The sequence below is a fragment of the Tauraco erythrolophus genome, chromosome 2 (assembly GCF_009769465.1).
Source record: "Tauraco erythrolophus isolate bTauEry1 chromosome 2, bTauEry1.pri, whole genome shotgun sequence".
Classification (NCBI taxonomy): domain Eukaryota; kingdom Metazoa; phylum Chordata; class Aves; order Musophagiformes; family Musophagidae; genus Tauraco; species Tauraco erythrolophus.
The window spans coordinates 64,786,197-64,812,819 of NC_141466.1; the positions used below are offsets into that span (position 1 = coordinate 64,786,197).

A 26,623-nucleotide genomic window follows, 5' to 3' on the forward strand; every position below is an offset into this window, starting at 1 on the left:
AAACACGGATTAGGACAGGAAGTTATAAATTGTGATGCTCAGTGAAACTCAAGGTACCTGGACGCGTTCTTGTGTGATCCGATCTAGATGGTCCTGTTCCGGCAGGGGGAGTGGACTAGATGGTCCTTTGAGGTCCCTTCCAATCCCTAACATTCTGTGATTCTGTGTGATTCTGTGTGTCATGGTTTGATGTGGGGGGGGATACCTGTGATACCTCAAAGTGACCTGCTTGGAAGAGACCTGCTGCTGCTGCCAGTGTGTGGGGGCACCACCGATGGGTACCACTGCCCCTACTGCTGCTACTCCCCCGCGACAGAAACGGGTACACGTTCCCTTCAGCACCTACACATAAGGTGCAGGTATGGATGCTTTCCTCCAGGGCTGTTGGTAACTGGGAAAATGCTGATCCTCGCACCCGCATTCAGACCCGTCCTGGTCGCTGGATGGTTTTTGGAGGGCGCAGCCTCGTTCCCTTGCCTGCCCCGGCGTCTCTGCGCTCGGCAGCGGGCTCGGGAGCGCCCCACCGTACCCACAACTCCCGCGCACATCCTAGAAACCCTCCGGCCGCTCAGACTCCGCGACGGGCACGGTCAGCCGCGGGGGATGGAAACGGTGGCAAGACCCCAGGGAAGCGGTCCGCCGGGCATCAGCGCGCGGGGAACCGGCGGAGGCCTCCCGCTAAAGCGAGCCCTGCCCGGGGGAGGGCAGCAGCACCCCCCGCACCGCCGGGGGCGGGATGCCGGCGGGCAGACGCGCCGCCGCCGAGCGCCCCTCAGCCGCGGCGACCGCCGTGCGCTCCCGGCGGGGGCGGGCGGCCCCCTCCCCTCCCCTCCCCGGCCTCCCCGCCCCTGCTCCGCATTGGCTGCGGGCGGCTGACGGGCAGCTGGGGCGGCCCCTGTCAGCCAGTCGCGGAGGGGCATGCCTGCACTGGGGGTCCGGCCGCGCCGGGGAGCGGGGCCGTGCCGTGCCGTGCCGTGCCGTGCCGTGCCGTGCCGTGCCGAGCCGAGCCGAGCCGAGCCGAGCCGAGCGAAGGGGTGCTGAACCGAGGCGAGCCGAGGCAGTGCCGCCATGGGGGTGGAGATCGAGACCATCTCTCCAGGAGACGGTACGGGACCGTGGGGGGAGCAGCGCTGCGGCACGGGGGCGAGGGCGCCCGGGTCCGACCGGCGACCCGACCCCGCGGGTGCCGCGAGGGGCGGAGAGCGCGGGGAGCCGCCGTCCCCGCCGCGGGGCAGAGAAAGAGCGCGGGGCCCCAGTGCGGGAAGGCGGCGGGGTGCCCGAGGGAAGGAATGGCCGCCCCTACACCCCCACCCCGCGGGCATGTACCCCTGAGGCGGGAGACGGGGAGCGGAGCGGAGCGGAGGGGAGCGAGGCGGCCGCCCGAGGTCCCTGCGGCGGCGGGGGAAGCCGGCGGCTCCCCGAGCGGCAGCGCGGCGGCTCCCGGCGGCGGCGGCGGCAGCAGGGGCGGCGAGGGGGCTGGGGATTTTTCTCTGGCATCCGCTGACAGCTGCACGAACGCGAGCGCGGTGCAGCCGGCCGGGCGCGGGGGGCAGCGGCGGGGCCGGGCGCGTCCCGGGGCCGCGGCGCTCGGCGGGGAGCGCGCCCTGCCGCAAACTTTCCCCGGTTCCTCGCCCAGCCTCGCCGGGGGCCACCGGCCGTCCGCGTCAGCATCCCTCCCGCCGTGGCAGCGGCGCTCCGGCCCGGCCGCCCGTCTCCTCCCGGTTGAACGTGCGGTGCTGGTGCGGGCTGAGGTGCAGCCCGGGCGGCAATAACCTCCGCTTGGCGCAGGCTCTTCTTCCCACAGCCAATTCGTGTCTTCTGTGGCGTTATAGTATCATTTCATAAGGTTCGGGTTGGTTGGTTTTTGGGTGGTTTTTTTTCTTCTTTTTGAGAGGACGTCATTTCTAACGTACAGCCATATGTATCTATGTAATAGGCCAGATTCATCCTTGGCTGATACAGAAGCATAAATAATTTGTTCGAGTCGATCTCAGCTTAACTTTCTTGGCCCGGTATCTTTTCTTTCTTTGTGTATGCTTTCAAATTGGCTTCTCCCTCTGTGCTGTTTAGCTCTGGGGATCAAATTCTTCTCTTGGTTGCACAGATGTAAAAGCCGAATACTTATGTGGGTATAAGTAACGTTGCTGGGTTGAGAGTAGAAAGAAGGGCGGAACTTAACCTCATAATAGTACTTTCTAGCTATTAAGTATATTAAGGCTGCCTTTGTAAGCAATATGCTATTCCAAATAAGGTTATATGGCTTAGTTCTCTTGGTTGCAAGTCTTAATCAAAATCAGCTGACTTTAAACATTGTCTTAAAACCACAGCTCGTCAGTGGTCTTGAGAATTTCTGCTGGTAATTCGGCTTTGATGTGAATTTACGGAGCTTCATTGACTTTGCTGGTGTTATACTCACACAGCAGAACATGTGTCAGTAAGGTCTGATACTCCTTTTCTCAGATCTCTGTATAATAGTGCATCGTTTGAATAATACCTGTTTTACCAACGGTAGGATTCATCTCGCATAACCTTTCTCAGGTTAGGTGGCTAGTCTAAAGCAGTCTTCTAGGTTATTTCTGTAGTCATCTCCAGAGAATAATTCATCTTGCCTCAATTTGGGTAGGCTGGGGTTCTCTCAAAGCCCTGCTAATTCTCCACTGTCAGTAGGGGCAGCCCAGGAGACTGGCATATGATAGTTGCCTTTGTTTTAGATGGCTAAAGTTAAATGAGATGAATCCCACTTCAGGGTTACAGTAGTGCCCTGTCTGGATACTTGCTGTACTGCGCTTTGTGCAGCCCACAGCTGGAGATATTGCAGCCAAACACAAGCTGAGGAACAAGGCTGTTCAGATGATGCTTGCAAGCACCATCTTCTCAATTTCATGGTATAAATCTTGGTTCATCATTGTAGCCTGCCCTCTTGCCATTTACTGCTCATGGTGTTTCAGCATATAAGCCCTGAGTATGTAGCTTATGTGTTACTTGATGTGTTATTCCCTGCAATGCACCCTGTAATGCGTAAGTTATTATGTTAATTCAGACTAAAGAGGCCAGAAAGCCAACTAAGATTTGAGCCTCAGTTTCTATCTGAATCCCCAGTTTCCAGCTTTCTTCATACTTTAAGTTCTTCTGAGCCTTGGCCTTACCCTGGCCAACATTACTTGAGAAATCAAGGTTGGCTGTTTTAATACGCCTTTGGCAACTAATTGAGCCTGGAAAATCTTCCCCTAGCTTTTAGTGCCTTTGGCAGTACCTAGAACAGGTAAAGTGGAAATAGTAATTTCATTTTCCAGTGACAAGAAAATAATTTAAACCTTCTTTTCCTTTCAGTATGAAAATTTTAGGAGGCTCTTACAAGAACTCAATGTATCACTGCTTTACTGTTGCCCGATGCTACAAAATTAAACTGCCTTTGTATGTGAAAATTTTTTTTAAAACTCTTCCTGGCTAATTAAAGATGTCCTTGTTAAAGCTGTCTTGAGTGAAAGGCATTAGAACTGTGAATGCAAATGGAATTTTTTCACAATGTCAAACTAAGACTTTATTTGAAAAATTGCAACACAAAGATTCTGAGAATTTTAAGGTTATAATCCGTGAGGTTTTGACAGTCCTTTTGCACTTACAGAATATAAATGCATATATAATGCCCACATATGTACGGAAAATTATGTAAGGAGAATATTATCTGGTCTAACAACTAAATAGGAGTCAAGCTGGTACCTTCTACCCTAAATGATACCCATTCCTGTCTTACATATTAGTGATTTTGTGAAGCATAGTCAATACAAATCTCAGTCTGGCATTTTGCTCTTATAAGATAAACCTGCCTAGCCAATGAGATTAATCAGAGAAGATAAAAAATTAACCTTTTATAATTTTAACAGGGCGGACATTTCCAAAGAAGGGTCAGACATGTGTGGTGCACTACACAGGTAAGACATGTTCTGAATATTCTCATGATACCAAGTGCCTTCCTTTCAAGAGTGATTTGCCTTTTCAAATGTATTTGTTGTATTTTTTGCTTTGTTCTACCACTCATAATTCATTTGATTATATTCTAATGGGTTTCCTGAATATTTCACCTCTAACTGAGCAGTTCAGACTGCAGTATCTAGACGTGCATGCTAGTGCATTTGCCAAGTGTAGCGTTCAGTGGTGAAAGGTTAACAGATGAAGCTGTGGACCTGATTCTTTAAGCCATTATAGTAGCTAATGCAATCAAGCATGAAACAGTGAAAATGCTGGGTTCATATTTTTCCAGCCTCTGATCTTGATACAGATAATTAATGATTGCATATATCTTAAAAGCATGTGTCTGTGTATTGGCAGTAAAATTCATTCCAGATTGAAGAGATCAATACAAGGTCTATTTAACACCTGCTTTATGGACTTGCATGAATCTTAAGTGGTGAGTTGGTTAATGGAGCTGTTTATGCTGCACCTTTGCACAGAGGGAAAAAGTCCTTTAAATCGGTTTGTAACGTTATGTTTTGTATGTAGTGATATAAATTGTCAAAAGAATGCAAAGACCTCTGCAGTCTGAGTCCCCAGCAGGGAAGTTCACATCAAGAGCTGCCATTTTATGTGATCTTTTCCTTAAGAAGGCAAAATGTAGGTGATGTGGGGATTGGCAGCTATTGATCTGAGCCTAGATCTGTGAGATAATGTTTTCCTCTAGTGTCCAGTGTTATAGGGAAGTTCTCACTGGTAACTGTTGCTTTCTTTGAGTTTTGTACTTGCTTCTGTAGCTTGCAGCTGGAGCAAGGTGGGACCATTTTTGAGTAAATATAACTAATGAAGTAAACCTATTGGTATTTTTAAGATGCTTTTTGATATAGTTTCAAAAATACATTCTTATTATAACTCTTAAGGTTATATGGGAATTAATGCACTGGCTTGGGATATGGGGTGCCTGGGTTTAAGCTCCTATATGTTTGTATATTCAGAATATTTCAATCTGATGAGGATTTCTAGTTTAAATTAGAAGTTAAACATGTGGGTCTCTCATGCCAGTCTCAGCTCTTACAGACATTCCTCTGTAACTTAAATCTGAAAAAACATATTTTGAAACTATTTTTGTGAAGATGCTGAAAGAGAAGTTTCTTTTCCGGTCCAAACTTCAAAAGTTTTTATGAAATAAAATTGTCACCTCCCACCTCCAGTTAGTTCGAGATAAATTTAAATGTCAGAACTGAAATAGGCAAACAAATTTGAGGCCGGTGGCTCCCACAAAGCACAATTTTGCTGGATAGCTTCAGAGAGAGTGTGAACAGTAAATGTGGAAAGATAACAAGATGCTGCATACTCTTATTGATATTAGATACCATCTCAGATCAGGCTATCATAAGCTGGCTTTGACATAAAAGACTCTGAGTGCTCATTAAATCAATTTCCAGTGTAAACTATGCTTCCTCCATGTGTCTTGCTATTGGTGCTATGCAAGCTCTCTAAGTCTGAGATTAGAACAGATATCAGAAAAAGCTTGTTATCTCAGTTCCAGTGCTATTGCAATGTCTAAGCAGTCTTTGGTGGTAATATTTTTAAAGGGAGCCCATGGTTAGTGGATAAAGTGTTTTCTTCCAGTGGTCTGTAAAGCATGTGGGAAAGATGACATATGAATCTAACAATCATAGAATCATAGAATGGTTGGGATTTGAAGGGACCTTAAAGATCATCTAGTTCCAACCCTCCTGCCATGGGCACCTTCCACTACACCAGGTTGCTCAAAGCCTCGTCCAACATGACCTAGAACACTTCCAGGAATGGGGCATCCACAACTTCTCTGTGCAACCTGTGCCAGTGCCTCACCACTCTCATAGTGAAGAATTTCTTCCTTAGATCTAATTTAAATCTACCCTCTTTCAATTTAAAGCCATTGTCCCTTGTCCTATCAGACCACAACTCTTTGAGTTGAACCATGAGCTGAACCATCCAGCTAATTCCTTATCCACCGAGTGGTCCATCCATTAAATCCATCTCTCCAATTTAGAGACAAGGATGTCGTGTGGGACAGCGTGAAATGCTTTGGACAAGTCCAGGTAGATGATGTCAGTTGCTGTTCCCTTATCCACCAATGCTGTAACCCCGTCGCAGGCCACCAAATTAGTCAGGCAAGATTTGCCCTTAGTGAAGCCATGTTGGCTGTCACCAGTCACCTCCTTTTTCTCCATGTGCCTTAGCATAGTTTCCAGGACGATCTGTTCCATGATCTTGCTGGGCATAGGGGTGGTCTGTAGTTCCCCACGTCTTCCTTTTTCCCTTTTTAAAGATGGGGGCTATGTTTCTCCTTTTCCAGTCAGTGGGAACTTCACTGTACGGCCATGACTTCTCAAATATGATGGATAATGGTTTAGCAACTTCATCTGCCAGTTCCCTCAGGACCCATGGATGCACCTCATCAGGACCCATGTACTTGTGCACCTTCAGGTTCCTTAGATGGTCTTGAACTTGATCTTCTCCTACAGTGGGCAATTCTTCATTCTCCCAGTCTCTGCCTTTGCCTTCTGTGACTTGGGCTGTGCAGCTGGAGCTCTTGCCAGTGAAGACTGAGACAAAGAAGTCATTGAGTACCTCAGCCTCAGCTACCTCCCGGGTAGCCAGGTCTCACATTTTGTCCAGAGAGGGCCCACATTTTCCCTAGTCCTCCTTTTATCACTGACATTCCTATAGAAGCTTTTCTTGTTGCCCTTGATGTCTCTGGCCAGGTTGAAATGTATCAGGGCTTTAGGTTTCCTAACCTGATCCCTGGTTGCTTGGTTTCTCTGTGTTTCACCCAGGCTATCTGTCCTTGCTTCCACCCTCCATAGGCTTCCTTGACATACGAATGTCAAGTTTTAATTTAAAATTATTTTATCTGAATACAATATAACTTCTTTTTATACTAATGTGATTCCGGTTATGTCTGGGATTCATCTTAAAGTGATCACTGTCTTATTTATGTGATCTTATTAGGCCTCACTGTACTTGATGCTTATCCTCACCACACTCCTGTGAGTCCTGCTTAGGAAGTGGGTAGCTAAGTTACAGAGATGTCCGCAGAGATATTCAGAACATCTGCTTATCACCTAAAATGGGAGTTAGGAAAAATTAAGACACCTAGGTGCAAGGAAATGATCCAGAAATCCTGCTTGCCAGAGCTGCTTAATATTGGGAGCATGTAAAGCTCACGAGTTGTCTCTGTGTTCAGCCTACGTGCCATTCTGGAGCTAGGCACAGGTACATGCAGGGAGGCATTTATAGTCTGGGAAGTGAGGGAACTGTACACTGACTAGATGCCACCAAGATGTAGAGATCATTTGGATCAGCTCTGGAGTCCCCAACAAAAGAACGACATGGAACTGCTGGATCGAGTCTAGAGGAAGGCCACAAAGATGATCTGAGGGCTGGAACACCTCTCCTCTGAAGACAGGCTGAGAGAGTTGGGGCTGTTCAGCCTGGAGAAGAGAAGGCTCCGGGGTGATCTTATTGCAGCCTTCCGGTACTTAAAGGGGGCCTACAGGGAAGCTGGAGAGGGACTTTTTACAAGGGCATGTAGTGATAGGACAAGGGGCAATGGCTTTAAACTGAAAGAGGGCAGATTTAGATTAGATATAAAGAAGAAATTTTTCACTCTGAGGGTAGTATGGCACTGGAACAGGTTACCCAGAGAAGTTGTGGCTGCCCCATCCCTGGAAGTGTTCAAGGCCAGGTTGGATGAGGCTTTGGGCAACCTGGTGTAGTGGACTGGTATAGTGGAGGGTGTCCCTGCCCATGGCAGGGGGGTTGGAACTAGATGATCTTTGAGGTCCCTTCAAATCCCAAACCATTCTTTGATTCTGTGATTCTATGATCCCCAGAAAAGCCTGACCTTACTGAAGTGCTCTGAGCACAGCTCTGAATCCACCATCGTGCACAGCAGAGACAGCCACTTTCAGTCAAAAACACGGCCTGCGGGAGCCCACTTTATGTGCAGTTTTTTCAGACATGGCACACCTACGCTCAGTTGCCTTTTCCAACAGAAGAGGGTCACAACTCTGTTTTCCACATCCCTAACTGCACCCATTACATTCCTGGCGAGGAAAATGCTGAAAGTTCCTGCTCCCTTCAGTTTAGCTTGGAACATAAAGCAGTGAAGAACACAAGAGCCATGGGCAAGAAAAGGAGCAGGCAAGAGGGCGGGTAATTGATTCAGGCACTCATGCATTAGTATCGAAGGAGTTGTATTCCAGTCTCTGTCTTCAGGGATTAGGTTTGTACTTATTTTTTATTTTAATCCAATGATTTTCCCATATGATGGTGCCTAGTCTTGACAGCTTGGTAGGCCATGTAACTTCTTGCACTGGCCCTTCTGCTGTCATACCAACGCAAATACTATGTGGCAATACAGCTCCTTAGTAAAACATGGTTGGTTCCATCTTTCCCTGAAGGGCTAGTTTTTTTGCACATGCATAGAAAAGACATTGCCTGTCTACTAATTAGTCATGTCTCAAGAGTTTCCAGCAAGGAGGAGGAGGAGACTAGAAGGAGCTTGGTTCTGGCAGAGCAAGTAACAAATTTTTAAGGAGACTTAAATGAGGAGTGGGCTGTGGGCTCTATTTTGTCTTACTTCCTCATCTTGCCTTCCCTCTCCAGGAGTCTCATAGATGTGCATTTACCACTTGATGGGGAGTGATGGTAGGGAGCATGGACAGGACAGGAGTAAAAGGCCTGTAGTATGCTCCTGAAGCGTCTTCGGGAAAAAGGTGTTTAGGAGCAAGCTGTCTGCATGAGTCGTCCTGGCAGTCCATGCAGAAAAAGTCCAGAGAGGACCCAAGGCTGGTGCCTTAGATATTTTGCAGAACTCTAGAGTCCTGTCTGCTCATCCTCCAGCATCTTGTGATTCATGTGTCGCCAAGGTTGGGATTCAGCAGGGTAGTTTCTAGTCTGATGACCATACATGTTCCGGAGAAGTGGGAAGTGAGAACTGGAATCTCCTCAAGATGAAGGAGAACTGTGATCAAGTTTTACACTTCTGCAGTCAGCGCTCCAGCTGTTAGGCTGTTACATGTGGCAGCTTTGCCTCTTTCTCTTCTTGTTCAACTAGATGTTTAATCTTGGGAGCAGACTTTGTGATCTGATTCCTAAATGCATTGTGATGCCTTAATGGACAGATCTGAGTTCCAGAAGCAGCAGGAGTTAAGGTGCAACCTCACTAGGGGACAGTTTAGAAGGAACCTCTTAGTTTAAGCAAATATTTTTCTTTTTTTTTTTTTTTCCTAAGGAGTAGTTCTTGGCTGCTTTGCAATTAGAGCAGGATTTTTGGATTACCCTTCTGAAGTACCTATTTGCCCTTTCTGACTACATAAGACACCTTAGTGCCTAACTTTGGTACTGTTAATCACCTGCTAGTTTTTCAGCTTTGCGCAGCCTGAGTTAAGTACACAAACAGATGCTCCAGATCATTGCAGAAGATTAGACAGGAGGACTGTGATAGAACATGAAACTGACTCCCGATCTTAGAGTATGATGGAAGACTGTGGTCAGATTCCCGTACGTTTTATCTTTGATAAGAAATATAACAAATATAATAATTTCTTCTTACCATCCAGCATCTATGTTGTGTCTCAAAAGTTACCTCACGCAATATTAAACTAATGGGATTAATAGATAAGTTAGTGTGTTGACACCAGAATGTATTTCCAGCAGCAATGGTTTATGTCATGTTTTTGTCAGAGATTGCATTGAGCAAGCTTCTGAAAGCCTTTGGCAATCTGCTTACTCCTTCTGTTTTCCATCTGCAAAATGATAGTTGTACTTTGTCTGCCTTGTGCAGATAGATTGCAAGCAATTTGGGATATGAACTGTCTCCTTCTTCATGCCTGACGTAATGGCGTCCTAATCTTGATTGGGTCTTCAGGTTGCATTGTGGTACTGATGGTAATACAAGTAAACAAATTACAGTGTCATTAGTTTCAGAGTGTACCAACAGAATCGAGGCATTTTCTGCAGTTTTGTTTCCTGTGATTTACATTTGTTGGCTCTGGCAATGGGAATCAGTAGTGCAGATTTTTCAAAGATTTATGAAAGTGATACAAACCATGACTTTCAGTTAGAAATGCCCCTAAACGGAACCTTGGCCGAGGTTGTGAACACTCTGTCTAGAGACTGTGGGGTAAAACCTGCTCTTCGGAAAGCTGAGCCCCATTCCTGGCCCTTCTGCTGCAGATGGTGTGCCCTCAAACAAGATTTGCGTATGCCAGTCCCAAATCTGCTCTTAATAATAAGAGGGCAGCTTTTTTCCCAAGTTATTCGGAGCTGACATTCACTGGTGTTGTCCCATGTAGCTTGTGGCAGAGCTGAATTCTTAACCTCTTCATCTTTCTCCTTGGCCACTTGTAAATGTGTCATAATAATACAATTAACCTTTTTAAGGCATTGATGATGTGCAGTATTTGTAGTGTGCTGGAACAGACTTGTTTGAGTGAGACTATAGAGGCGCATTAAATCATTAATTACTTATTAAACTGGACTTCTATCAGAGAATATTTTCCATAGGCCTTTTTAGGCTAGGGCAATGGCCACAAAATTGCACCAAATATGTTTTCTAGAATAGAATCGAATATTATCAAATACAATAGAATAGTTCAGTTGGAATGGACCTACAAGGATCACCTAGACCAACCGCCTGATCACTTCAGGGCTGACCAAAAGTTAAGGCATGTTGTTAAGGGCATTGTCCAAATGCCTCTTAAACACCGGCAGGCATGAGACACTGACCACCTCTCTAGGAAGCCTGTTCCAGTGTTTGACCACCCTCTTGGTAAAGAAATTCTTCCTGATGTCCAGTCTAAACCTCCCCTGGTGCAGCTTTGAACCATTCCCACATGTCATGTTACTGGATCGCAGTGAGAAAAGCTCAGCACTTCCTTCTCCACTGCAATACTGAGAAGTTGATTTTTGAAATATTTTTTTTAAATACTTAAAGTGAAATTCTCTACAGAAATAAATGAATACTGCTCCATTTATTTCAGCTTGAGCTGTACAGATTATTCTGTTTTAGGAAGCAGGCCTTTATTTAAGCAGAACAATGATTAATTGTTCTTTTCCTAGTGATTTGGGGACAAACTTGTATGATTTTCTTTTCCATATGTTACCAAAATTGCTTTATATTGTTTCTTTAGCTTTGGCAATGATGTAGTGTTGAGAGTTATGGTTGTGTCTGTGGAGTTGAAGGCCTTTTTTTTTTTAATCTTGATTTTATAGCAAAAGCAGACTGCATAGATACAGATTAACAATAATTTATAGAAGATGCTTGATTTACCATGATTAGAAAATGCATTTTCCATTTAGCACAATACAAATATAGTGCAATTCCCTTGGAATAACTCTTGCCAAAAAGAGAACACTCTGCCTATTTTTCTTGGATCAACTTAGTCTTAAGCATATGTAGTAATAGCCAGAGATTTGTCTATACCGATATACTCTCAAAAAGACTAACATAAATTCAGAATAACTTTGCAGAGTGTCATATACTTGTCTGTGAACCTCAGTGTCTGCAATGTAGGATGTACATTAGCTTCATGTGAAAGCACTTTGTTCCACATGAGTGCAAGAGCATGTTATTTCTCTGGTCCTGCTTTCAGAAACATCTGTACCACTTCAGTGGGAGCTGTGCATGTGTATCTGAGAGGAAAATTGAACTAACTAAGGACTTTAATCAAAATTCTTTGTCTGCAGGAAGCTGTCTAGCTGGGTTTGGAAGAGGATAGTGAACACTGCCATTAGAGTTATCATTAGTAAGAATTGTATTGTAACAAGCAATCGAATTACAGCCAGCTAAATCTTTGCTTACCTAGAAAGAACTTAATGGTTTTATCAAGCATGTTCCCAAGATATATTATCACAGAATCACGGAATCACAAAATGTTAGGGATTGGAAGGGACCTCAAAGGATCATCTAGTCCAATCCCCCTGCCAGAGCAGGACCACCTAGATCAGATCACAAAACCATTATACAAAAACATTATACCGTGAGAGTGTGATGTCTGTCCGTCTTTTGGGGCCTGACAATTTTCTGTATCTTTTTACTTAATCTCTTCAAATTGCCCTGGTTTAAAAGGATGAAAGCTTTTTACGTCTGCAGAGATCTTTATGGCAGCTAAGCACTTATGAGCATCCTTTTTCTTCAGTGAGTCATAACTGTGAAAAGTAGTTTTGACTCCTAGTGAAGAACACAATCTTTGCTGCTCCGCAGAAATGATTTGCAAGTCTTAAAATTCTCTCGATAAAGGAGTAAAATGTTCATCTTTGCTTATTTAATGTAGATTGGTTACCTTTGGAAATATTTTAGCAACGACTTCAGCCTGATAGCAATCAGAGTCCAGAAGCAAAAGTTCAAGGAGAAGAGATTTCTCCCACGCATTTTGCTGCCAGCTTAGTGACTGATTTCATGTATATTACTTGCTCTTTCATTTTTTAGATTTGATAGAAAAAAGGGCTGCACCTCTCAAAATTGCCATGAAATTAATGTTTGCAGGTACCGTAAGACTCTCTGTAAGAAGAGGCTATTGACATGAAAAAATGATTTGATGAATGAAAAAGGTTCAGAGATATGTAAGAAAAAATGTAGCAGCTTCAGCAGCTGAACTAGTGAGTTTAAATTGAGCATACCAGATTGTTGCCTGATGGAAAAGGATCAGCATGATAAACTGTAGCCTGAAGTTTCCCAGTTGCTCCTCCTTTGCACTCAATGCTGCGTTCTGTGTACTGTGCCCATTGGTTTTAATGAAATTGCTTGTGGTATTAGATGCCATTTAATGTGGGTAAGTGAAACAGAAAAGGAGCTTGAAATTATCCAACAGCATTCTTACTGGCAACCTCAGCTGAGAAGTGATGGTTTGACTAAGAATTGGAAGTCTCTCTCCTAAAAGGTGGTCCCCATGGCACTGAGGTGCCATGTTATTTGGACAGCCGCTAATATGCTTTGTGCAAAGAAAGGGAAGACTTCAGGATTACCTGTAGACACTGTCTTATGTTTGTTTAGGAAAAAGGCAGGATGAGTTTCTTTCTTGCAGAGTAAAGACTATAAAGAGATTTCTTCAAGATAACATACACAGGCACTTTATTCCCTGACAGCGACTTCTCGGTCAGCATGAAAGGTGCTAAATGATTTGGTGACTGCCTGCTTCAATGTTGGGAGTACCTACTATACTAACCTCTTTCCTTTCACGGAGGGATTGTAGCATCATGCCTCCTTCCAGCTGTGCATAAAAATGAAACTGCTAGCAAATAATTAAACCTCCTCCTCCTACCTCACAAAAGCCTCAAAGAAGTGGATTTCAAGACATAAAAAAAAAAAAGTTCACAAAGTAGATTACATTAAGTACCAGAGAACTAATAGCCTCTGTTCATGAAGTTTTTAAAAGCTCAGAATGGATCCAAAACAGTGCCATCTTTCAGAAAATTAGATTGCTATTTTCAAACAAATTATTTTTGCTGGGTCCTCTTTGCACCTATTTTCAATGACCCCAGTGTGCCACTGTACCTACTTACAGCTCATATCATAGAATCATAGAATCGTTAGGGCTGGAAGGGACCTTCAAAGGTCATCTAGTCCAACCCCCCTGCAAGGAACAGGGATATCTCCAACTAGATCAGGTTGCTCAGGGCCTCATCCAACCGGGCCTTGAACGTCTCCAGGGATGGAGCATCCACCACCTCTCTTGTTCCAGTGTTCTACAACTCTCATGGTAAAAAATTTTTTCCTAATATCCAACCTGAATCTACCTCCCTCTATTTTAAAACCATTACCCCTTGTCCTATCACAACTGGCCCTCCTGAACAGCCTCTCCCCATCTTTCTTGTAGGCCCCCTTGCGGTACTGGAAGACCGCTATAAGGTCACCCCGGAGCCTCCTCTTCTCCAGGCTGAACAGCCTCAACTCTTTCAGCCTGTCCTCATAGGAAAGGTGCTCCAGTCCTCTTATCTTCGTGGCCCTCCTCTGGACCCTCTCCAACTGGTCCATGTCCTTCTTATGTTGGGGACTCCAGAACTGGACGCAGTACTCCAAGTGAGGTCTCACGAGGGCAGAGTAGAGGGGGAGAATCACCTCCCTCGACCTGCTGGCCACGCTCCTCTTGATGCAGCCCAGGACGCTGTTGGCCTTCTGGGCCGCAAGAGCACATTGCCGGCTCATATTGAGCTTCTCGTCCACCAGTACTCCCAAGTCCTTCTCCTCAGGGCTGCTCTCAATCCATTCTCTGCCCAGTCTGTATTCATAGATTCATAGATTTCTAGGTTGGAAAAGACCTTAGAGATCATCGAGTCCAACCATCCCTAATCCCCATTAAACCATATCCTCAAGTAGCTCATCCACCCTATTCTTAAACACATCCAGGGATGGGGACTCAACCACTTCCCTGGGCAGCCTATTCCAGTGGCTGACAACCCTTTCAGAGAAGAAATACTTCCTAACATCCAACCTGAATCTCCCCTGACTAAGCTTATGCCCATTTCCTCTTGTTCTATCTCCCATCACTAATGTAAAGAGCCCTTCCCCTAACTCCCCACCATCTTTTCTCAAGTATTTATAGGCCGTAATCAGGTCTCCCCTCAGCCTCCTCTTCTCCAGGCTAAACAGCCCCAACTCCCTCAGCCGCTCCTCATAAGTTTTATTTTCCAGCCCCTTGACCAGTTTAGTTGCCCTTCTTTGGACTCGCTCCAGGAGCTCAATATCTCTCTTAAAGCGAGGGGCCCAAAACTGGACACAATATTCCAGGTGCGGCCTCACCAGTGCCGAGTACAGGGGCAGGATCACTTCCCTGCTCCTGCTGGTCACACTATTCTTGATACATGCCAGTATCCCATTGGCCTTTTTGGCCACCTGGGCACACTGCTGGCTCATATCAAGCCGGTAGTCAACCAACACCCCCAGGTCCTTTTCCGCCAGGCAGCTCTCCAGCCACTCCTCCCCAAGCCTATAGCGATGCTTGGGGTTTTTATACCCCAAGTGAAGGACTCTGCACTTGGCCTTATTAAAGCTCATGCCATTGGCCTCAGCCCAACGATCCAGTCTGTTCAAATCCCTCTGAAGGGCCTCCCTACCCTCGAGCAGATCGACATAGCCTCCCAGCTTGGTGTCGTCCGCAAATTTACTGAGGGTACATTCAATCCCCTCATCCAGGTCATTGATAAAGATGTTAAACAGAACTGGACCCAGCACTGAGCCCTGGGGAACCCCACTGGTGACCGGCCTCCAGCCGGATTTAGCCCCATTTACCACCACTCTATTTGTGCCTGGGATTGCCACGACCCAGATGTAGGACCTTGCACTTGGCCTGGTTAAACTTCATGAGGTTGGTACGGGCCCACCTCTCCAGCCTGTCGAGGTCCCTCTGGATGGCATCCCTCCCTTCCAGCATGTCGACGGCACCACACAGCTTGGTGTCATCGGCGAACTTGCTGAGGGTGCACTCCATGCCACTGTCCACGTCACCGACAAAGATGTTGAAGAGGGCCGGGCCCAACACGGACCCCTGAGGGACGCCACTCGTGACCAGTCTCCACTTGGACATTGAGCCGTTGACCACTACTCTCTGAGTGCGGCCATTGAGCCAATTCCTTATCCACTGAGTGGTCCATCCATCAAACCCATGCCTCTCTAGTTTAGAGAGAAGAATGTCGTGCGGGACAGTGTCAAAAACTTTGCACAAGTCCAGGTAGATGACATCCGTTGGTCGACCCTTGTCCACCGATGCTGTCACCCCATCGTAAAAGGCCACCAAGTTGGTCAGGCACGATCTGCCTTTGGTGAAGCCATGTTGGCTGTCACCCACCACCTCCTTGCTCTCCATGTGCCTTAGCATGGTTCCCAGGAGAATCTGCTCCATGACCTTGCCAGGCACAGAGGTGAGGCTGACCGGCCTGTAGTTGCCCGGGTCCTCCTTGTTCCCCTTTTTAAAAATGGGGGTTATGTTCCCTCTCTTCCAGTCATCGGGGACCTCGCCAGACCGCCACGACTTCTCCAATACAATGGCCAGTGGCTTGGCAACTTCATCCGCCAGTTCCTTCAGGACCCGCGGATGGATCTCATCAGGTCCCATGGACTTGTGCACCTTCAAGTTCCTCAGATGTTCCCGAACCTGCTCTTCAAGTACAGTGGGCGGTGGTTCATCCTCACAGTCCCTGCTAGTTCTTTCCACAGCTTGGGTGGTAAGACAAGAGGTTTTATCAGTGAAGACTGAGGCAAAAAATTCATTGAGTACCTCAGCCTTCTCTATGTCCCGGGTAGCCAGAGCACCAGTATCCAATATATATATTTAATATATATATATTTTTAATATATATTTATACTAGGACCTGAAAGATTTGCATCAATTCTTGATCATCAGAATTCCAGGTCCTCACAAGAATTACATCATTTTCTAATAATTTATGCCCCCAAAAAATCAAAGAATCGCTGAAATGACTGTTGGAACTGGGGCTACCTTGTGCAGTGAATAGTATTTATTAGTGTAAAATGTACAAATGGTACATCAGCTAAATGACAAACTCTATCAGCTGGCACCAGTGACAGTCTTTTCTCCCTTTATTGACAAAATAGAACTGACATCACCGTATTTACCTAATTAAGAAGTTTAAATTGAGAGCTTAGTTACCTTAGGCTACCTAAACAGTTAGCCTTTGGATACGCCTCTCTCCCTATTGATTAGATAAAGAGCTTAATGCGGTTCCTAAGTCAGGCAACTCAGCCAGGCAGGGTTTGTGGCAGGGGTAATATTTTCTTAATTAGACAACACGCGGTGCTATCTCTCCGCGGTGGATACGTGGCGGCCCCATTTCAGGTGTGTTGCCTGGGCAGCTGCTGCCTGGCCAGAGATCCCTGCAGGCCTGTGATCTTCAGAGCTGGTGCTGCAGTGGTGTGCATGGGAGATCCCCGGGGAGGACCATTGCTGAGGAGCTCATACAGTGCCCATCTTTCAGCGCTGGTGAGCAATTGAACAGGCAGCCTCGGAGGAGACGCGTGCTGCTGCGGGAAGCAGCGATTTGGCGTTGGCATGAGTTCTGCTGAGTCTTGCTGAACCAGCGCCAGGGGCCTGCTGGGGGGCTTTATATTGAAAGTGACGTCTCTCAGTTGAGATTTAGCTTTAGTTACTCAAGGGCATTGTAAATCTTACTTAATTTTTTTTCACAAGACTGCCGGCTGCAGAAGTTTGTATTCCCTTGCACATCCCTCAGTGCGAGGGATCTTAAATGTAGCCATGGTGTCATCAAGCAGAGCTAGCAAATCTTTGTAGCTGGGGCAGCAGCAGATCCATGCAGTCAGGCAGTGTAGTCTTTATCTCCCATCCAACATCCTATGTCTTCTAAAACTCAGTGTTACAGCAGTGGTTGTGAGGCACGTTTGATTTGTAGCTGTCCCTCTGTCTCTGCTTATGGTACCCCAAGTCTGGTTTCCCCTTCCAGATCTTTTCCATTTCATCTGGTGTAGTTATTGGTTCTTAGTTTTCTCTTGCTGCTCTAAATCACTTCTCTTTGCACATTTAATTGTGTGACTACCTTGATTTAGCAAGAGTGTCTTTTATTCTGTTCTCAGTGAGAAATTGAAGACTTCTGGTTTGGTAAGGGTGATTTCCTCCTGGATAGAGCGAAAGACCTAACACTTAATTCTTTTTCCAATCTGTGATTGCTACAAACAGTACACTCCCTGATGCATTGGTTCTGACTAGTTTTAAATGGCCAAAGTGATAATGCTGTTTTGCTGCTTCCAAACCCATTGAAGTTGCTGCTGTTGCAACATTAGAAGTAACAGGTTTCTGTTGAAATTCTTTACACTGCATTAGAAAAAAACCAAACAAACCCAAACCACAAAACAAACGAGTGGTTGTTTGGAAATTACATTATAGTACTACGTAGGGATTGTAGTTATGGGAACTTACATTTTCATTCTCCTCTGTGGGTGAATTTCTGTTTATGCTGTAAGCAGGGATTTCCAAGAAGAGAGGAGCGCCTCATCCTTTGGAAGGTGAAATCTAGCCCTATCTAGGGCACATGAAAGAAAACAGACGATGAGTCACACAGCGGACAAGTTCCTGAAGCATTGCCATGAAGTGTTGCCATTTCCAGGCTGGAACGTACAATTTTCAGCCTGAAGAACTGTAAAATTTTGTAAATTTTGTTGTTGTGAAAGTTGTAATTTTGATGGAAAAGCCTTTCCCACAAATTTTATTTTGAAGATTGAGGATCTGAGACTGAAATTCATAGACTAGCTGCCAATTCTAGATCACAGAATCACAGAATGTTTTGCGTTGGAAAGTACCTTTAAAGATCATCTAATTGCAACCCCCCTGCCATGGGTAGGGACATCTTCCACTACACCAGGTTGCTCAAAGGCCCATCCAACCTGACCTTGAAACACTTCCAATGATGGAGCATCCACAACTTCTCTGGGCAACCTGTTCCAATGCCTCACCACCCTATCATAAAGAGTTTCTCCTTATATGCAATCTAACTTACCCCTTCCAGCTTAAAACAGTTGGTCCTTGTCCTGTCACTAAAGGCCTTGGGAAAAGGTTTCTCTCTCTCTGTCTTTCTTATAAGAACGCTTTATCTATTGAAAGGCCATAATAAGGTCTCCCCAGAGCCTTCTCTTCTCCAGGCTGAACAACCCCAACTCTCTCAGCCGTTCTTCAAAGAGGAGGTGATCCAGCTCTTTGATCATTTTTGTGGCCCTCCCCTAGACCTGCTCTAACAGATCCATGTCTTTCTTGTGCTGGGGACCTCAGAACTGGATGCATTACTCCATCCAGGTGACAGTCTCATGACAGCAGAGTAGAGAGGAAGAATCACCTCCTTCGACCTGTTGGCCATGCTTCTTTGGATGCAGCTCAGGATACGATTGGCTTTCAGGGCTGCAAGCACACATTGTTGGCCCATGTCCAATTTTCATCTGCCAGTATCCCCAAGTTCTTCTACTCAGAGCTACTCTCAATCCATTCATTACCCAATCTATTGATACTGAGGATTGCTCTGACCCAGATGCAGGACCTTGCACTTGACCTTGTTGAACTTCATGAGGTTCACATGGGCCTACTCCTCAAGCCTGTCAAGGTCCTTCCACATGGCATCCCTTCCCTCAAGCGAATCAACTGCATAACTCATCTTGGTGTCATCTGCAAACTTGCAGAGCGTGCACTAGATCCCACTGTATGTCATTAATAAAGATACTGAACAGTACTGGTCCCAATACAGACCCTTAGGAGACACCACCTGTTACTGATCTCCATTTGGACATCGAGCCTTTGACTGCAACTCTTTGGATGTGGCTATCTGGATTCAGCCAATTCCTTATCCATCAAATAGTCCATCCATCACCTCCATACCTCTCCAATTTAACAACGAGGATGTTGTGTGGGACCATGTCAAAGGCCTTACAGAAGTCAAGATATACGGCATGAGCTGCTCTTCCTTTACCTACCAATGCACTCATTCTGTCGAAGAAGGCCATCAGGTTAGTCATATTGGTCTGAGCTAAAGTATTGTATATTAACAAAAATTTGTGGCAGTATTTGAAGTTGTATATCTGAATTTTACAGCTCAGGCTTATCTTCAGTTATGATCTGAATTAGTCTCACGTGTTTTATGCCCATTTTCATTGTAAGGCAGAATTATTTTTTTATTAGGAAGTTATTCTGTCTGACCCTGCTGTAACTCTTTCTTGTCTTCCTTGCTTGAAAGTTGTACTACGTGATGGTCACCCTACTACACGCATGCAGCCACGTTAGGAGCATCCAACCATAGTTCACAATACCTCTGCACCTGACCACTATCCATGCACACTTAAATTACAGAGCAAAAGCAGAATTACGTATAATCTTCTCTCATTGTCAAACTGTGCAGCTTTTTTCTGGAGGAAGTTGGAACAGTAATCACAAAGACTAACTTTAACCATGGGGGAGAAATCTTCTTCAATGACATGTGTCATTCATGGACAGGAACAATCTTTTCTGCAGTGTCATGCCGAAACACCTGACCTTGGCTTGGGCTTTAGGTCACTCTCTGGAAGCGTCTCTCTCCACTGACGAAAGCAAGAGATGCTCCTCTGTCACGCTGCCAGTGTGACTAGCTCCCCACACCCACCGTGTCCCACAGTGGCCAGCTGGCAACAACTCTGGAAAAGCTACAGCTGCCTGTGTCCCACCTTGCCAGGGGAGTTTCTGGAGTGCACAGACAGCCCTATCAATAGCTTTTGTTTTATGCTTTGCTTTGAATTTTCTTCTGTGGTCATTAGCACCTTGTCTTCAGTCAAAGAAATACCAGGGACAGGTTCACAGCTCTTCCTTAGGTCAGTCAACAGTGCTTCTGCCCAGCACAGCTGAGGGCTATCATCTAACGTGGGTTGAGCCCATTTTGTCATGTCCTACCTTTTCCTGGCTGGAACTCAAGAGTCATGATCTTTTATATCTGAATGCTGGTGACTTCCAGAGCCTGTAACTATAAGAAGAGGTGTTGAAAGTGCATTGGATCAGGATGGAAATGCCTCATTAAAAAACTGATCTTTACCTGCGCTATTAAGGCTTGTTCTATGTGAGACCATTTATAAAGCTCATCTCCTTTTCAACATTTATTCAGATTCCTGGCTGGGAGTGTAGGAGTTTGAAATGCTTATGAGTCAAATGAAAATTCAGAGTTGATACAGTCGTGAAGAACTGCCTTCATTAATTCCCTGTGGACAACTTAAAAAGTTGAATCTGATTAAAGTGCTACACCCTTCATTCATAAATCCCTTTGGAAAGGGAAAAGCATTGTTTTCTCCTCTTTAAAAGACAGGGAAATTCAGGAGGGAAGTTATTTGTCTAGGGAACACAGCAAGCCTCTGATAAAGCTGAGGGTAGAAATTAATGTGCTTTTAAAGTCCTTATCTATTATATTTACCACTAGGCTGCATCAACTCTGTGGAAGAGCTGTTTCTTTTTTTTTTCCAGACCTCAGAAGTGTTTAACTTTTGTGAACAAACTATTTTAAATTAAGATGAATGGTGGAAAATCACAAAGTACTTTAGTTTTTATTAGGTTTTCTGTCTTTCTCTAACCAATCATGATTTGGTTGGTTATATAAGCATTGTAAACAGATTAAAGGCTCAGCCCTTCCCTGCTGTAAAGAATAATAGAGGATCTGATTATAACGACTCACTTGATTTTAATAAAGTAACTAAAGCTTACAATACATTGTTTCACTAAAATTGCAGAGCCGTTTCTGAAGTGCTTTCCTAAGATTTGCTATCACAGGACATTCAAAGCTCCTCTTCAGATGCAAAAGTTTCTAAAGCCTATGGGAAAATGATCCCAAACAAAGTAGCCTGTACCTGAGAGAGCTTGTAGCTATAAATACAGGCGCCCGAGGTGATGGAGAGCTGAGAAAAGGTTTGCCTTGCAGAAAAGGAGCAATGAAATCTTGGGCTGGGATTTCTCCCTGCACGAGCATTGGATGAAACGTTGACTGCCTGCAGAATTCCTCCATACTGTAATGGAGTTAATCTTTCTATTATTCAGTCTGTCACCGTAGGTCTGGCCCATTTGTATAGACTACAAAGCATTTAAATGATGACAGCTGTATTTGGCAGAAAAGGACATGGTTAATCATTGAGTTTATAGAGGGCAACAAGATAAGAATAGCTCCCAGTCTTCAGTGCTTGCCACATTTACTTTAGATGTCGGACACCTCTGTACGTTTTGTGGACAAGTAGCTGTGTGGGGGGTACTAGGGCAGTAGTTATCTTAGCTTTTCTTTTTCCCTTGAGAAACTGATGTATAATACAGGCTAAGAGAGTGTCAGCTGATAAAAGCCAGGCAAATGTGAAGTGTTGCCTGAATTTGATGTCAAGGAGCCTGCCATCCAAGAAAAACCGGACATTGTCCGGCAGCACCATGAACGAATGAATGAATATCCCTAATGTGCCCTTCCACTGCACCCTCCTGTTACTCTCTTACTACATGTAGGAGCATGCTTCTTCCTTTAGTTTTTCTTCAAAAGTTCAACAAGTTGTAATAGACTCTTAGAAGAATTTTCTGCTCTGCTTGTTTAGTCATATGCAAGTTTTATTACAGTTTTCAGTGTTATTCGTCATGCAGCTTCTAAGCACATTCGAGCAGTACATGGAACAATGGAACTTGTTTTCTGATTGTATCCTCAGAGGATGAAGCAGTGGAGAGTATTAACACATCCAAAAGAACATGTGAGTGCAGCCCACATTTGAAAATGTTTCTTGTTCTGAAGCATAACTTCCTCTTCATAGGCACCGAAGGGGCTATGACATGAATAGGTAGGGCTGAAACAGCGGGTGCAGGAATGCCTCCAGCTATTTCCTTCTGCCTTTGCACCGCTCTGTCCTGCGCATAGAAACGTTGCTGTAGCTGCGCTGTAAACTGGGCTGAAAATCTGACATGAATGAAAAATGAGTTGGGGAAGGAGGGAAGAAGTGTTTGTGAAGGACAGCAGGATGGAAATGTAGGGTGATGGAAAGAGCAACAGCAACGCTTGTAATCCAGTGTCGGGGAAGTTTCCCGGCTGCTACATGAGAAGCACCTGTGCCTCATCAAGACAGGTGCTGAGTCACGTTGGTTGGCCGGAGACCACGTGACCTATGGGAAGTTTAAAGGTGGGGCACTCCCAAGAGGGAGTGGGGCATTTCCCTCCTGGAGTTTGGAGAGGTAGGAGCCCTCGGGAGAGCGTGAATTGGAGCTCTCTGTTGGATTAAGGTAGCAGTGAGTTTAGAAGAGCCTTCTGATTGTAGAATACCTTGTGGTCGCAACAGTCGGTTGGTTGCGACCCATCGGAAGAAGACACAGGCAGTCCGCGACATCTGGTGACCCCGACGTGATTCGTCGAAACGCGAACTGCCTGGACCGCAGGGTGAGCTGCGGTGGAGATAAAACCCAGTGAAGCTCGAGAGCAGCAGGAGAGCTGTGAATTGATCTGTTTCAACCTAGACGCCTGAAACAAGGTGAGCTGCTGGGAGCTAAAATGGGCCAGAATTTTGTCAAGGAGAATCAGACCTTCACCTTTCTCAAATCTGCAGGGATGGCTGCGGGGCTCAACATAGGTAATGAAGACCTATATAGTTTACTTAACTGGGCAGCGGGGCACGAAGATCTATTCAGCCTTACCTGCACCTTTAACCTAGAACTTTGGAAAAAGCTGGGGGATAAGTTGCTCTATGAAGCCGTGGTTAATCAAAGAGGCCGGACCGACCTTCTGCGTACATGGGAGGCCCTAGATAACATAATTCAAAAGGGGTCAGCAGAAGAGGAGGAAGAGGAATTTACAGATTATGTATCCGCAAGCGAAGGATACGAAGGGGGCAACGAACTGTCTGAGGGAAACAGTGTGGACAATGAACTAGACGTGTCCTCACTGTTCACAGAGGTCAACAAAGTGGCGGGGACTATGCAGGAACTTTGCCCCACCCTCCAGGAGATACTGGAGCGTCCCCCACCCTTTGCCCCAGCAACCCCCCCTTCCTCCTCAGGAGGTATCGAGCCTACAGCTCCGCCGTTTGATTTAATAACCCCACCCCTGGCAAATTCATATCCGGCGACATACATGGCACAAGTACGAGCAATGCAGCCGTTATTAGTACGACAGGCCATGACAATGCTGCAAGGTATATCCCAGCAGTTAGCAACCGTAGTGAACATGTTGCAGCAGGCCATGACCCCCCCTGCAGTGAAAGAAATTTCAGAAGAAACCCCTAAAGCAAGCGACAGTTCAGCTGGAAAGTTTCCACCGGTTTCTCCACCAATGAAAAAGTCGCCAAAATCCGCCCCGCCGGCCCCTCTAGAGACATGCTTATCCCCCGCTCCACAGTTAGAAATAACAGAAATTACCCCGCCTGCCATGACAGCCCATCGTGATCCAGTACTTTTCTGGAACGAAGTTAAGAAAGAGGCAATAGAGGCCGGGGACTGGAACTTGATACAAGCTTTGGGGTTACCAGTTAGTAATAAAAAACTATCGGTAATGAAAATGGAAGGAGAGCCGAGTGCGTTTCCCGTAGAACTGGCCCTCCCGGGTGCCAACCAGCCCAATAAACATTTGGGCTGGTCATGGAAAGTGATCCAGGACATGCAGAAAGCGGTAGCGCGATACGGACCAAACTCACTGGCGGTAACACAACTATTACGATTATTAAACTTAGAAATTTTGGTGCCGTACGATTTTCAACATCTAGCCCAGGTCATGTTCCAACCGGTGCAGCGCTCTGTTTTCACAAATGTTTGGAGACAATTGGCCGACCAGCAGGCATTACAGAATATCCAATTACCCCAAAGCGACCCATGCTATGCTATAGGTACCGATGTATTGATGGGAACGGGTCAAGTATTTAGTAACCCGGCAATACAGGCTCAATGGCATCCCCAGATCCTCGAACAGGTTAAACAAATAGGGATGCAGGCACTATTACGTACAGCAGAAATGGCTGAGCCTAAAGCAAAATATTCAACAATTAAACAGGGGGCCAACGAACCTTTTCTACGGTTCGTTGAGAGATTGCAGGGGGCAATAGAAAAGCAGATATTTGACAGTAGACTACGGGCACTGTTGACAAAACAGCTGGCAAAGGACAATGCCAACCCTGATTGTCGGAGAGTCATTGAAGTATTGCCGGGGGACCCCTCTCTAGAAGAAATGGTGATTGCATGTGCCAAAGTTGGGCCCGTAGAAAGCGAGATGACCACATTGGCCACTGCTCTAACTAAACAAAGATGTTATATTTGTGGGAGAATAGGTCATCTCGCCAAAAACTGCAAATCAAACGGCCGGCCGGGAAACAGCAGAAAGAGAAAGCGTGTACAGACGTCTTATGGCCCAGGCAAGCCCTTTGCGGGAACGCTGCAACAGCCGCAGAACAGTCCGGAAAAGACCGCAGAGGGAATGCTAAAGCAGCCAGAGCAGCCAGGGTGGATGTATCCATCGTCGTCAGAACAATGGATATATCCACCGCCAACGTGGTATGATAAAAAAATATGAGAACGACTTCCCCATGACCCGGTCCCAAGGTGTTTAACAAACGGCGACGGAAAATGGAACTGAAACGTTGGAAACCCCTAAAGGCTGCGAGGCAATTTTTTTTTTTTTTAAAGAAAAGGGGGAATTGTCGGGGAAGTTTCCCGGCTGCTACATGAGAAGCACCTGTGCCTCATCAAGACAGGTGCTGAGTCACGTTGGTTGGCCGGAGACCACGTGACCTATGGGAAGTTTAAAGGTGGGGCACTCCCAAGAGGGAGTGGGGCATTTCCCTCCTGGAGTTTGGAGAGGTAGGAGCCCTCGGGAGAGCGTGAATTGGAGCTCTCTGTTGGATTAAGGTAGCAGTGAGTTTAGAAGAGCCTTCTGATTGTAGAATACCTTGTGGTCGCAACAGTCGGTTGGTTGCGACCCATCGGAAGAAGACACAGGCAGTCCGCGACAATCCAGTGCTGCTGCATGTCCAGAGTTTTGCTGTGATGTGGGGAACTAAGGCACTAAGGTGATTCTAGAGGAAAGAGAAGACTTGCCTGTGGGAATGGAGAGGAATATTTATTTCTGTTTCCTTGTCACATTTCTGACCTGTCACACTTCCCAGTAGTGTAAAATTTAGGGACCCTCCCATAGCAGGCTCTCAATCTCCCTATCACAATAAGGTACTGGGACAAATTTATCATTTTAGCATGCTTTGTTTGTTTAATGCTGCTGTGGTGGGAACTGTCTAGTGGTGCCGTTATTTGTTTCTATAAGTGATCTCAGAATAAATTTGTTTGACTTTTTTCCCCAGAAGATAAAAACAAATTTCTTACTTGAATTTCTGGACTAAAGCACATTTTTGGTGCACAGTTGCTTAGTGGGCGGGTGGACAGTGATTTCTGGACTGAGATTACGGTTCGCAATGAGAGAATTTTACGTGGAGTAGGCAGACAAGTTATCTATACATGGGGAAAGAATTATTGTTATTAATACATTTACTAACCATAGAATCATAGAATCGTTAGGGCTGGAAGGGACCTTCAAAGGCCATCTAGTCCAACCCCCCTGCAAGGAACAGGGATATCTCCAACTAGATCAGGTTGCTCAGGGCCTCATCCAACCTGGCCTTGAACGTCTCCAGGGATGGAGCATCCACCACCTCTCTGGGCAACCTGTTCCAGTGTTCTACAACTCTTATGGTAAAAAATTTTTTCCTAATATCCAACCTGAATCTACCTCCCTCTATTTTAAAACCATTACCCCTTGTCCTATCACAACTGGCCCTCCTGAACAGCCTCTCCCCATCTTTCTTGTAGGCCCCCTTGAGGTACTGGAAGACTGCTATAAGGTCACCCCAGAGCCTCCTCTTCTCCAGGCTGAACAGCCCCAACTCTTTCAGCCTGTCCTCATAGGAAAGGTGCTCCAGTCCTCTTATCATCTTCGTGGCCCTCCTCTGGACCCTCTCCAGCTGGTCCATGTCCTTCTTATGTTGGGGGCTCCAGAACTGGACGCAATACTCCAAGTGAGGTCTCACGAGGGCAGAGTAGAGGGGGAGAATCACCTCCCTCAACCTGCTGGCCACGCTCCTCTTGATGCAGCCCAGGACGCGGTTGGCCTTCTGGGCCGCAAGAGCACATTGCCGGCTCATATTGAGCTTCTCGTCCACCAG

The 26,623-nt window shown here is 45.9% G+C and overlaps 1 protein-coding gene across 1 annotated transcript in view; it reads left to right on the top strand.

Annotated features, from left to right (window-relative positions):
• Positions 1 to 1,068: 1,068 nt before the first annotated feature.
• FKBP1B (FKBP prolyl isomerase 1B) overlaps positions 1,069 to 26,623 on the top strand; it is a 56,328-nt gene continuing 30,773 nt past the window's right edge. The window contains exons 1-2 of the mRNA XM_086623584.1: positions 1,069 to 1,105; positions 3,885 to 3,932. Coding sequence (XP_086479710.1) covers positions 1,069 to 1,105; positions 3,885 to 3,932 — 85 coding nt within the window. The remainder of the gene's footprint in view (positions 1,106 to 3,884; positions 3,933 to 26,623) is intronic.